The sequence below is a fragment of the Trachypithecus francoisi genome, unplaced genomic scaffold (genome assembly GCF_009764315.1).
Source record: "Trachypithecus francoisi isolate TF-2019V2 unplaced genomic scaffold, Tfra_2.0 Lachesis_group3, whole genome shotgun sequence".
NCBI lineage: Eukaryota > Metazoa > Chordata > Mammalia > Primates > Cercopithecidae > Trachypithecus > Trachypithecus francoisi.
In genome coordinates, this window is record NW_022681468.1 from 154,998,088 (window position 1) to 155,012,485 (window position 14,398).

Here is a 14,398-nt window from a genome sequence, read left to right on the forward strand (position 1 = left end):
ATTACAAGATAAAAATCTGATGGAGATGAAAAAGTCACTACTTCTTGATTAGGAGAGTAATTCTATCAAAAAGTTTTAGAAATTATGCGTTTGTGCACATATAACAACATAGCTCTCAAATCTATTAAGGAAAAAATGACAGAATTATAAGAAGAGCTTATTAAAACCAAAATCATAATGGGAGTTTTTTTTTAAACCTTATTTTTAGAAACTGATGGTTCATGGATATCAAAAATGTTTAAGGCCATAAAAGATTTGAAGAGCAAAATTAACAAGTATGATCATGATTTTATGTGTTTGGGTACAGAATCTTGCTTTCAACAGATAGAAAACACACTTTCGTTCAAGCACAGATGGAGCATTTATAAAATCTAATCATGTTCTAGACCACAAGAAACTTTACCAAATTTTTAAATTTTATTTTGTTAAAGCAGTTGTGGGTTCACAGCAAATTAAGAGACATGTACAGAGATTTTCCATATACCCTGACCCCATACCGCATGAGCTCCCCCATTATCAACCTCCCCTGCTAGAGTGGTACATTTGTTAAAATTGTTGAACTTACAATGACACATCATAATCACCCAAAGTTCGCAGTTTACATTAAGGTTCGCTGCTAGGATGTACGTTCTATGGGTTTTGACAAATGTATAATAACGTATTCATCATTATAGTATCGTACAGAGTATTTTTCTACCCTACAAATCCACTGTGCTTTGCCTATTTAACCTTGACTGCCCCCTTCCCAAAACCCCTGGCAATCACTGACCTTTCTACTATCTTCATAGTTTTTTCTTTTCCGGAATGTCATATAGTTGGAATTATACAGTATGTAGCTTTTTCAGATTGGCTTTTTTCACTTAGTAATACACATTTACATTTCCTCCATGTATTTTCATGGCTTGATAGCTGCTTTTTTTTTTTTTAGCACTGAATAATATTTCATTGTCTGGATGTACACAATTTACTTAGTCATTCACCTACTGAAAGATATTTTGGTTGCTCCAGATTTTCACAATTATGAATAAAGCTGCTATAAACATCCATGGGCAGGTTTTTGTGAAGACAAAAGTTTTGATACCTTTGGGTAAACACCAAGGAACTCCATAGTTGGATCATCTAGTAAGAAAATGTTCAGTTTTGTAAGAAACTGCCCAACTGTCTTACATGTATTCCCATTACAAAGTGACTGTACCATTTTGCATTCCAATCAGCAATAGTATTGCTCTACGTCCTTGCCAGCCTTTGGTGGTGTAAGTTTTCCAGATTTTGGCTGCTATAATAGGTGTGTAGTGGTATCTTCTTGTTTTATTTGCATTTCTGTGGTGACATATGATGTGGAGGATCTTTTCATATGCTTATTTACCATCGATATACCTTTAGTGAGGTGTCTGTTAAGGTCTTTTTGCCCATTTTTAAATTGGATTGTTGTTTGCTTATTGTTGAGTTTTAAGAGTTCTTTGTATATATTAGATACTAGTTCTTTATCAGATGTTCTTTCCTCTCAATCTGTGGCTTTTCTTCTTCTTCTCCTTACATTGTCTTTCACAGAGCAGAGGTTTTTAATTTTAATGAAGTCAGCTTATTAATTGTTTCCTTAATGGATCATGTTTCTGGTGGGGTGTCTTAAAATACCCCATAACCAAGGCCATCTAGATTTTTTTCCTGTTATAGGAATGTTATAATTTTGCATTTTACCTTTATGTCTACAATCTAAGTTAATTTTGTGAAGAGTGTAAAGTCTGTGTCTAGATGCATTTTTTTTTGCCTGTGGATATCCAGTTATTTCACACCATTTGTTGACAAAACTGTCTTTGCTCTATAGTATTGCCTTTCATTACATTAACTTTTGTAAATGAAGCTAGGCCAATATATGTAAATATGAATGTAAATATCCAAAATGAATTCATTTATTTCATGGCCGACTTGTGACGTGTGATTTTTTTTCCTGGCTGGTTAGTCTTGGTGTATGGAAAGCATTCATGTAGCTCACACTTGTCTCCCACACTCCATCACCTATGTAAACGCTACTGTTATGTCAGTTTAATATGTTTATTAAAGGTTATGCACACGCACAGTGATGATTTTTCAGAGTTGTCTGTATCTTTACTTGAAAAATACATTGTTTCAAAGGAGTCATTGAAATGAAATGTCATTTAATTTAATAATGCAATTGTTTGTGCCCATATGCTACTATTAAGTGAATTAATTACATAAGCATAACAGTCTACAGCTATTTTCTATTCTTATTGTCTAAGTAAGAAGTTTGAAGTTTAAATAAAATAGGGATAAATCAGAAAATTAATGCTGTTGTCCATCAGTAAAATAAACCGTAACCATTAAAATATAAAGAATTAAAAGTTCAGGTATTTGAAATGATACTCTTTTTTTCTATCCTAAAAATCCAGACATTTTTCTATCCTCAAAATGAATAAAGGAATTGAAACAATGCATCTGGTAGTTGACATAGTGCAATTGAAATAAATGGAAACGTACTTTTCAGAAGCAGTAAAACCAGTTACCCAAGGGGAATAGAAAAGTAAATACTAGCAAAGTACATTTTACTTTATGATCAAAGCAATTCAAAATATATACACACTGCTTTCCTAGGCAAGGAGGGGCCAAGGGAAAGGGAATGTGTCTTTAAACTTCCTATCTGATAGTTATCTTTAAAAAATTTAACCTTTCTTGGCAGGCTTAGATCCTGATAAGCATCTTGGGAAAACCCTGGATCAAATGGAGCCATATCTCATAGAGGTAACAATTTATACTATATCTCAAAATACAGTCATCTAAAGGAGAAAACAAAATAATGCCATGATACAATGATTACAAAATTTATTTTATTTTAGAAAAAATCAAATACATTTATAGTATATTTATGAAAAAATAAACTTCAAATGGAAATGAAAATGTTTAAAATTATAAAAATTAATTACCAACTTGTTAATCCAAATATAAGACACAGTTATACCTAAAAAAATTGCTGTGTCAGAAAGTCTATTTTTATTAAAATGAACACTGTATTCTGTATAAAATGTGCTATACTATTAAAGTATCTGATAGTTTGTGTGATCACATGCTTTGTCATCAGAAACAGGAGTAGAAACTTTCTTTAGAGATTAATGTAACCCCTTCTCTTTTACCAATTAGGAAATTGACTTGCAGCATAGTAAAAAAAATTATCCCAAGATTTCAAATTACTCTACTTAACTTCTCATTGTGAAACCCTAAACATGGTCTAAACATTAAATATTCAGTTGTTTTCATTTACTCTTTCTATTAAATGTACTATATTTTATTAGAGTTTTAGAGCAAATGTTATGTTTAGTATGGTAATGCATCATTAACTAGAATGTTTAATTATTACACTATGTGGAGTATTTATATTCTATCATGATGATGGAAAAAAGAAAATCTCTCTCCTATGAAAGAACTTATCTCTTTTAACAAGTTATCATTTTCTTGTCCCATGCTCTTAATTCATCAATATTGTCTCTGGGCTTTTTTAATATCATTGCTGTGATATGAACTGTTAGCAGTTACACTTTTCAATACCTTCATGGGTTTTACCTTTTTGGAGGAGTTATTTGTAATTGATTATTTTATGGTTTATCAATCAGTATGTACCAAATGCCTAGACATCTCTGAAATGTTATTTTTTTATAGTGTTAATTCCTTAATAATTATTATTAAGCATCTAGTATATTCCAGGCAGATAGTAAAGATTAAAAGAAAAATGAAATGATTATATAATTGTGACAAATTGTATTTGGTTTCTAGATAATTTGGTGTCATTTATTTAAGTCAGTTTATGGAACATGGTTGCTTTTTATGCTTATCTGATAGGACTTTTCTCACAGCAATTTGTTCTGTAGCTCCATTATATCATGTTCACATCTGTTCACTGCCATCAGACTAAACTTAGCTTCTACCAAAACATTGTATAGATTTATGGAAATGAAAGAGAAATTCAGAAGTGAGAGACTGGCATTAGCCAAAGTATTGGCCAAAAGAGCTATTTCCAGAATTTGAAGTCGTAAGTTCAGATTTTAAGTGTGTTGATATTCTTTGTAGAAAAGGGAAATAAGGTTTTGAGAAGCACCACGATGTTGATTATGAGTTAACCTTCGTATTACCATAGGATGTTTTAACACAAACTGCAAAAATCATTTTATTCAATGATTCTTTAGCAAGTTCCTCAACTTGCTCTGGCAATCTTACATTTCCCTAGAATTATTTTCTACTCATTCTCCATAATGGCTATTTTATTACTTCTCCACTGTCCTAAAATTTAAAATCCCTTCACCTTCCCCCTTCCTTTAAGTGGATGACGCATATTCCTTCACAGAGGAAATAGAAGCCATGATATGAGAAATCGCACTGCCTCCCTCCCAACTCCAGCATCACCCCTACTAATTTCCTTGTACCTACACCTATCCTTGCTTACTGTAACTGGGAGAAGTGTTCTTTCTTCTTTATATGGCTAAGGCCCTACCTGTGCTTGGATCCCATGCACACCTGCCTTCTCAGAGACATTGCAGTCAATCCACCCCCTCGACTGTCTTCATTGTCAGTCTCTTTGTCTCCTTCACATCAATATTGGAACGTAATACAGACTGTCCCATCCTAAAGACCCCCTTTCTCCACCCTAGTTTTTCTCTGACTACCTCTCTTACTTCTTTGCTTCAAAACCAAAATATATAGAAGTGTTATCTGTATTCACTGTCAGTACTTCTTCATGTCTGAGATGCCTCAAGTACTCGGAATCTGTCTTCTCATTCTGCCTCTAAACGGATATAGCTGTGACCAAAATCACTCACGATACCCATTTTGCCAAACACAATAGATACTTCTTAGTCCGTATTTCCCAGTTACAAACACATCGTGAAATGCTTCTAGTTACATTGATGGAACCACACTTTCCTCGTTTTTCTACTTTCATTCTGGATAGTCCTGCTCTTTTACTGATTCCTAGTTTAGGCTTCATTTTCCCTCTAGAAACTTTTTCTAGGTAATCTCAATCGCTCACTTGACTTTATTAGCTATATTCGGATGACTCCCAAGTCTTTCTGGTCCATATTTATCAGCGAAGCCTCAGTGCCCACAGATACCACAAATTCAATCTCTACATACTTGATGGTAGCGTTGATATCCATCGTTTTTTTGCCATTCCTTTTGTCATCACCTAATTCAGATGCCTGTTACTTCAGGCCTGGAATATTACTGACACCTCCAAATTTGCCTCTACCTTCTATTTTATTTCCCAAAGAATTCCGTTTGCTTCTTGCCCCAAGATAATTGTTCTAATATATTCTACTGTATTTGTGTCACTCAGTCAAAAGTTTAAATGAGTCCTCATTGCCTACAGGCAAAAATCCAAATTCTTTAGACTCCTCTTTCCCTCACCTGCTATATCTAACTCATTAACATGATCTTGTCTGCTCTATTTCCAGAATATATTCTATTATAACTCCAGGCTCTTCTCACTGTCTCTACTACTACCACCATACCATAATCACCTCTTGTCTGGAATACTACCTCAACCTCTAACTGGTCTGCTTACTTCCACCATTGCCCTGCCGTGATCCATTATTTATATAGATGTCAGAATGATATTTTTCAAGTGTAAATCAAATCATATCCTTACTTTGTTTAAAATGTAAGTGGGTTCTTATTGCAATTAGAATAACATCCAAACAGCGATGAGATCACAACTTGTGAGAACCTATGTGATCAGCATCCTATCCATGTTTTCAGGCTCATCTTCTACTGTTCTCCCATTTTCTGTCTCATTCTCTTAGCTGTAGCCACATAGGTCTCTTTATTACTTAAACACACTTTATTCACCCGTTTTCTCATTAGGACCTTCCCCTGCCTGAAATGTTTTGTCCACAGACTATTTAAATAATCATTTAAATTATCATTTAAATAACACCTTCTCATTATTTAAATGATAACTCAAATGTCACCTCCTCAAAGAAGCTTTCCCTGACTCCTCTAGCTAAAGCAGATCTCTGCAAATTATTTTATTTGTTCATCTGTTTACATGTATATTATCTGCCCTGTACCATTAGAATGTAAGCTCCAATAATCTTGCCAAGATTTTGGTGGACATTAGCTCTTTAGTTCTTTCATTCAGTAGCTTTTCATCTCTCCATCTATTCATTCATTCATCTCATTTTTAAATTACTGAATATTTGTTGAGGACCTGTTATGTGACAGATGCTATGGTGAACACTAAGTATACATGATGAGTTAAACAAACAAGATACTTCTGCTTGAAGAGTTTACAATTTGCTATAGTTGTTTTCAGACCTGAGGGTGTAATTCACTGGAAATCTTCTTAAAAATGCATAAATTCTTTTTCCATCCCCACAAATTTCTGCTCACAGGAACCAGGGACCAGAAATCTGACCTTCAAACAAGCACTAGGTAATTCTGTCACATTCATACAGTATGTAATCTTCTAGTTTCTCAATACCACTGACACATTTCAGCTCCTATCTTTCTAGATTTCTCTGAAAGAGTATGTTCCTTCTTGAAACTGTCATCCATTGGCTTCTGTGAGGCTACTCACTCCTGAAATCTCCCTAGTACTTCCTTAGCTTTCTTTTGGGGCTTTCCATGTATACTCTAGCTTTTATATATTGTGGTTCCCTTCATAGCCTTCCTTCTGTGGTGATCTGAAATAGTCCCATGACATCAACGACCAGTTTTATTCTTGTAACAACTAAGTCTGTTTCTCCAACATTGTCCTGTGTTCCAGACATGTATATGTATTCAGCTGTACCCCCACACTGTCATCTATTAAATGTCCCCAAGCCCCTCGACCTCAACAGCAGAACTAAGCATTTCTTTCTTATCTATGCCATTTTTATGTTTCCTGACACTGAAGGGCTGGCCCCATTGTCTACTCAGTTGTTCAAGCCAAAAAAGAGAATTGTAATAATTAATTTCATATACTCCTTTGTTCCTAGGAACCTAAGTCCTTTTAATTCTACCCTTCTTAATATCTTACTATTTCCTCCCTTTTATCCTCACAGTAAGCACATTGGCATCTCCTATAGATTATTACAGCAGTCGTCTAGCACAAGTATCTCCTCCCTGTCTTGCCCCTTGTCAGTCAGTAGTCCACAGTACCATCATGATATATATGAAATGCAAAGCTAATCATATCATATTACACTTTCCTTATAGACTTTGGAGTTGCTCCCCATGCTTCAAAATAAAATTTCAACTCCTTACCCTGACACAGTCTGTCCTTGGAGGAAAATGAGGCTTGTAAGATAGGTAGTCAATGGAATAACTCCCTATGCTTCATCAATTTTGAACTATCAATGGTTTCCCTACAGTGAATATCTCTTCCTACCTCCATGTTATCCTTCCCTGTCTGCATGTATTATCCCTCTACCACGCAGCTAAATCTCTCTTTAAAATCTCAATTCGAAGCTCACTACTGTGAGGTTTTCTTGCTTAAATAAGCTTTCTTTGAGCTGCCATTTTTCTCTTGTCTCATGGCATGTAATATTTATCATACTATTTTTTCTTTTAAATAGTGTGTATTAAATATAAAATTAAAACGTAATATGTGAAAAACAAATTCAACACAATAAAATCATGAAAAGTCTTCCAGTGACACCAAGCCCCTAGTTTTTCTGTTCTTTCCCAGAACAATCACTCTTTTCTGTTCTAATATATCTCTTTAGAAACATTCTTTTGCATATAAAAATATATATGCATGTGTTTACTCATTTTTATCTAAATTGGTATGTGCTATACATATTACTTTTCACATACATATGATTATGTTTGTTCCATATACATATCATTTACATTTTACCACATACAAACCTAGGCCATTTGATTTCACAATATATTGTGTTTCATTACATAGCTATGCTATCATGTATGGAACCTATTCTTTATTGATGTACTTTATTCTTTGTTGATTTTTTTCGTGTCTTTTGCTATTATAAATAATACTGGAATGAACATTGTTGTACATATATTTTGGGCCCATGTATTGATCTGTAGGATAAAATACTAAAAGTCAAAATGCTGAATCAGAGCGGGTTTTATGTTTTAAAAATTAATAGATATTTGAAGATATTCATTTCCACTGGAGGAATAACTTATATCAAATGAACACTCAAAATACAAACAACCAGAAAAGGCATATGAAATTGGAACAAAACTAATGTGTGAAAGCATTAGAAAATTATAAAAGTTGCAATAAGTTGAGGGACCAGAATTCCAGAGAGAATAAAAGCCCTAAGCATTGCTTCTTTAAGGTATTTTCTGATTCAAAAAATGATGCAGAGATGCCAGAAGCTGAAGAGAACACTGTAGCTGAGAAGCTGATTAGGCTTTCAGTAGTTTCACAGGGCTAGGGAGACAATAGCTGTCATTCAGTGAAAACCAACTGTGGAGTGGACCTGGTTAACCCTCCAAGTTTTTAGCTGGGACCCTTGAATGGACAATACCTCCTTAGGAGTAAAGGTAAACTAGAAATAGTCCAGATCTTGCAAATACTTATATCCAGTTTTGAGTTATATTAATGCTAGACTGAATTAAAGTGATCTGGTTCTACTCTTACATCTGTTTTTCTCTGGAGAAGGATAGCATGATTCAGAGCCTCAAATTATGTCTAAAATATTTTGCTTTCAGTTTACCCCAGCAATCAGTAGTTGCCAGCCATATCAGGAGATCAATGAAATAACTGAAAACTGAGAGAAAGGCAGATAATAAAAATAGTCCCAGGGGATATCCATATAATTGAATGATCATATTTAAACTTTAAAATGAATATGGTTAATCTGCTGATGAATCAGATGAGAAGATGAAGTATTTTAGGGCAGAATTAGAACCTATATGACATAATCCAATGGAATTCTAGAACTTAAAAATACAATACCTGAAATTTAGAATATAATACATGGATTTACTAGTAGATTAGATGCAGCTGTTTAGACAGTTAATGAACAGTTAAGATAGGATGATATAAAATATCCAGACTGAAGCACAGAGACAACTGGAATATAAGAGATGTAAAGGAGAGGTGTTTATTGTACATATGATTTGAGGTGTAGGAATGGAGGAGAGAAAGGATAGAAGAGAAGCAATGTCTGAACAGATACTACTACAGAATCTACTTGTGGATATCATTGCTGATTTTGACAAGTAGTCTTCTCAGGATGATAAAAATTGCCCTAAATGAGAGGGAAGGATATTAATAGATAATTATATATTTTGAACAGGAATTTTTTCTTGATAGTTACAGAAAATTATGCAAAGCAATATGAGTCTTTTCTAACTTCTCTGTGACTTCTGCATAGACAAATTCTGCATAAAATTTGTGTGTATGTGAGGTCTCCATAACAGGAGTGCTTAATAAGTGTTTATACATGTATCAGTTTTGTTTTTCATCTCATTCATAACACTTATCTCACACAGCCTAGGTTTTAATTCAAACTCCCGAGGCTTTTCCCCTCTTTTTTTTGTTTCATTTTTGCATATGCACATAAAGGAGCCTCAGTCAATTGTCTGATATACCTGGAGCACAATGATTCTAATATTAAAGCAGAATAATTCATCTGTAAAACTTTATCACCCTTCTGCATTTAGAGAGTATTATTTGTTTAGCTTACTACCTCTGACTCCATCTTTTGCATCACTATCTAAGACAAATCATATAGTAAAGAATGCCTCTATCTCCTTTTCTTTATGAGTAATGTGATTAATCTCATTAAGTGAAATGAAAAATAAACTGCATACTTATTTTTCAACTAGTTGAAACAACTCTCATGAATAGTTAAGGAATCCAAAAGAAGGGTAGAAAACAACCTTTAAACTTGGAGGGTTTGGAGAGAAAGGAGTTGGTAGAGGAGAACCCATTTTATTCACCTGCCTCGATGCATCTGAGACACCTCTTGTGTACCCCTTGTGTAATATGGGTGGACATGACTTGTTGGCTATATCAATGTTTTAATATATGACTATATCCAAGAATTACTATTTCTTAATTAAGGGAAGTTTTACATGTTATAATGGTTTCCCTGACACAAATTGCTATTTAATTGTGAGAAGTGCAGACAGGTTTGTAGCAGAGGTGATAGAGACAAGATGACACTTTGGGGCAAGAGTCATTTTCATAGTTCATTCAGATCACATGGAGCAAGAGGCAGTATGGGACACTGATCAGCAAGACACCACTCTACCCAGGTGCCCAGGTATGAATTCCAGTTCTCTTGCTTACCTGAAACGTTAATCTAGTTAGCTTCCCATATGTATAATGGAAGTAATAACAGTGAAATGGCCCATAAGGTACTTAGCTCAGTATCTGGTACATTCTAGGTACTCAACAAATGTTAGTAACATTTACTATTGTAAGGTATTTTCAAGCCTCATGGTAACCTCAAATTGAAAAACTTACAATGAATACACAAAAAATATAAAGCAAGAAATTAAAGCATACCACCAGCAAAAGTCAGTTTCACTAAAAGGAGGACAAGAAAGAAGACCACAAAGCAACCAGAAAACAAACAACAATATGGCAGAAGTCTGCCCAACTTATCAATAATAACATTGAATGTAAATAGACTATACTGTCCAATCAAAAGACATAGAGTGGCTGAACGGATGAAAAAAGAAGACCCAATGATATGTTGCCTACAAGAAACACACGTCACTATATTTATAGACATACTTTTAGTGTACGTCTATAAATATACACATACACTGAAAATAAAGGGATAGAAAAAGACTTTCCATGCCAATGGAAACCAAAACAGAGCAGGAATAGCTATACTCATACCAGACAACGTAGATTTCAAGATGAAAACTGTAAGAAGAGACAAAGAAGGTTATTATATAATGACAAAGGGGTCAATTCAGCAAGAGGATATAACAATTGTAAATATATATGCACCCAACCCTGGAGCACCCAGATATATAAAGTAAATGTTATTAGAGCTGAAGAGAGAGATAGGCCCCAATACAATAATGACTGGAGATGTTAACGCCCCATTTTCAGCATGAGAAATGAAGAAACAGCGTACTTAATCTGCACTATAGATAAAATGGATCTAGTAGATATTTACAGAGCATTTTATCTAATGGCTGCAGAATCCACATTCTTTTCCTCAGCACATGGATCATTCTCAAGGATATACCATATGTTAGGTCACAAAATCAGTCTGAAAACATTCAAAAATAATTGGAGTATTACCACATATCTTCTCTGACTAAATGGAATAAAACTACAAATCGACAACAAGAGGAATTTTGGAAACCATACACACACATGGAAATTAAACAATGTGATCCTGAATGACTACTGGGTCAATGAAGAAATTCAGAAGGAAATTGAAAATTTCCTTGAAACACATGCTAAAGGAAACAACCCACCAAAACCTATGGGATAAAGAAAGCAATATGAAAAGAGAAATTTATAGCTATAAATGCCTACATCTAAAAAAGAAGAAAAACTTTAAATAACAACCTAACAGTGTATCTTAAAGAACTAGAAAAGCAAGAGCAAACTGAACCAAAAATTAGTAGAAGAAAAGAAATAATAAAGATCAGTGCAGAAGTAAATGAATTTGAAATGAAGAAAACAATACAAGAGATCAATGAAACAAAAAGTTGGCTATTTGAGAAGATTTTTTAAAATGACAAACCTTTGGCCAGACTTTGAAAACAAAGAAAGATAAAACCCAAATAAACTCAGATATGAAAAAAATGAAATATTACAACTGATACTACAGAAATTCAATGGACCATTAGTGGCTACTGTGAGTAGCTGTAAGCCAGTAAATTGGAAAATCTAGAGGAAATTGATAAGTTCCTAATGCAGACAATTTACCAAAATTGACCCATGAAGAAAACCAAAACCTGAGCAGACCAATAACAAGAAATGGGATCAAAGCTGTAACAAAAAGTCTACCAGTAAAGAAAAGCCCAGGACCCAATGGCTTCACTGCTAAATTCTACCAAACATTTAAAGAAGAGCTAATACCAGTCCTAATCAAAATATCCCAAAAAATAGAGGAAAAGCAAATATTTTCACAATAATCCTATCAGGTCAGTATTACCTCTGTACCAAAATCAGACAAAGAAATGTCAAAAAATAAAAATAAAAAGAGCACTACAGGCTAGTATTTCTGATAAATATTGGTGCAAGAATCTTCAACAAAATACCAGCAAACTGAGTTCAACAATACGTTTAAAAGATTAATCATCTGAGCAAGTGGAATTTATCCCAGCAATGCAAGGATGGTTCAACATACACAGATCAATCAGTGTAATATATCGTATCAGCAGAATGAAAGACAAAAACCTTACTATCATTTCAATTGATGCTGAAAAAGCATTTGACAAAATTCAACATCCCTTCATGATAAAAACCCTCAAAAAACTGGGTATAGAAAGAACATACCCCAACATAATAAAAACCTTATATGACAGATCCACAGCGAGTATCATACTGAATGGGGAAAAACTGAAAACTTTTCCTGTTAGATGTGGAACATGACAAAGATGCCCACTTTCACCACAGTTATTCAACATAGTACTGGACGTTTTAGCTAGAACAATCAGACAAGAGAAAGATATAGAGCATCGAAATTGGAAAAAGTCCAATTATCCTTGCTTGCATAGGATGTGATTTTATATTTCAAAAAACCTAAAGAGTCCAACAAAAAACTATTAGAACTGATAAACAAGTCCAGAAAAGTTGTGGGACAGAAAATCAACATACAAAAATCAATAACATTTCTATATGCCAACAGTGAACAATCTGAAAAACCACAAAAGTAATCCTATCTACAATAGTCACAAATAAAATTAAATACCTAGGTATTGACCAAAGAAATGAAATATATCTACAATGAAAACTATAAAACACTGATGAAAAACTTGAAGTGGACATTAAAAAATGAAGACATTCCATGTTCATGGATTGGAAGAATCAATTTTATTAAAATGTCCATACTACCTAAAGCAATCTACAGATTCACTGCAATCTCTATCAAAATACCAATGACATTTTTCACAAAAGTAGTATAAAAAAATCCTAAAATTTATATGGAATCCCAAAAGACCCAGAATAGCAAAAAGAACAAAACTGGAGGAATCACATTACCTGACTTCAAACTCTGCTACAGAGCTATAGTAACCAAAATAGCATGGTACTGGCATAAAAACAGACACACAGACCAATGGAACAGGATAGAGAATCCAGAAACAAGTCCACACGCCTGTAACAAATTCATTTTTGACAAAGATGCTGAGAACATACATTGGGGGAAAACAATCTCTTCAATAAATTATGTAGGGAAAACTAGACATTTATATGCAGAAAAACAAAACCTGATCCCTCTCTCTCACCTTATACAACAGTCAAATAAAAATGGATTAAAGACTTAAATCTAGCAATTCAAATTATGAAACTACTACAAGAAAACATTGGGGAACTTTTCCAGGACACAGATCTGGGCAAAGACTTATTGAGTAATACCACTCCCCAACCAGGCAACCAAAGCAAAAGTGGACAGATGGGATTGCATCAAGTTAAAAAGCTGCACAGTGAAGGAAAACAGTCAACAAAGTGCAGAGACAACCCACAGAATGGAACAAAATATTTGCAGACTACACATCTCACAAAAGATTTATAGCTAGAATATAGAAGGAGCTTATTCAACTCTATGGGAAAAAAATCTAATGATCCAATTCAAAAATGGGTGAAAGAATTGAATGGACGTTTCTCAAAAGAAGACATACAAATGTGAAACAGACATAGGAAAAGGTGTTCAACATCATTGATCACCAGAGAAATACAAATCAAAACTACAATGAGTTATCATCTTACACCAGTTAAATGGCTTTTATCCAAAAGATAGGCAATAAATACTGGTGAGGATGTGGAGAAAAGGGAACCCTCATATGCTGTCTGTGGGAATGTTAATTAGTAAAACCACTCTGGAGAAGTGCTTGGAGGCTCTTCAAAAAACTAAAAAATAGAGCTACTATATGATCCAGCAATCCCACTGCTAGATATATACCCAAAAGAAAGGAAATCAGTGTATCAAAAGGTGTATCTGCACTCCTATGTTTGTTTCAACACTATTCACAATACCCAAGATTTGGAAGCAACCAAAGTGTCCATCAGCATATGAATGGATAAAGAAAATGTGCTACTTATACACAATGAAGTACTGTTTAGCCATTAAAAAGAATGAGATTCTGTCATTTGCAACAACATGGATGGACCTGGAGGTCATTATGTTAAGTGAAATAAGCCAGGCACAGAAATACAAACATCACATGTTCTCACTTATTAGTGGGATCTAAAAATCAAAACAATTGAATTCATGGAGATAGAAACTAAAAGGATGGT

General features: G+C 34.0%; 1 protein-coding gene across 1 annotated transcript in view; it reads left to right on the forward strand.

Annotated features, from left to right (window-relative positions):
- DPH6 (diphthamine biosynthesis 6) overlaps positions 1–14,398 on the forward strand; it is a 176,802-nt gene that overhangs the window by 129,991 nt on the left and 32,413 nt on the right. Inside the window, exon 6 of the mRNA XM_033190651.1 lies at positions 2,696–2,757. Coding sequence (XP_033046542.1) covers positions 2,696–2,757 — 62 coding nt within the window. The remainder of the gene's footprint in view (positions 1–2,695; positions 2,758–14,398) is intronic.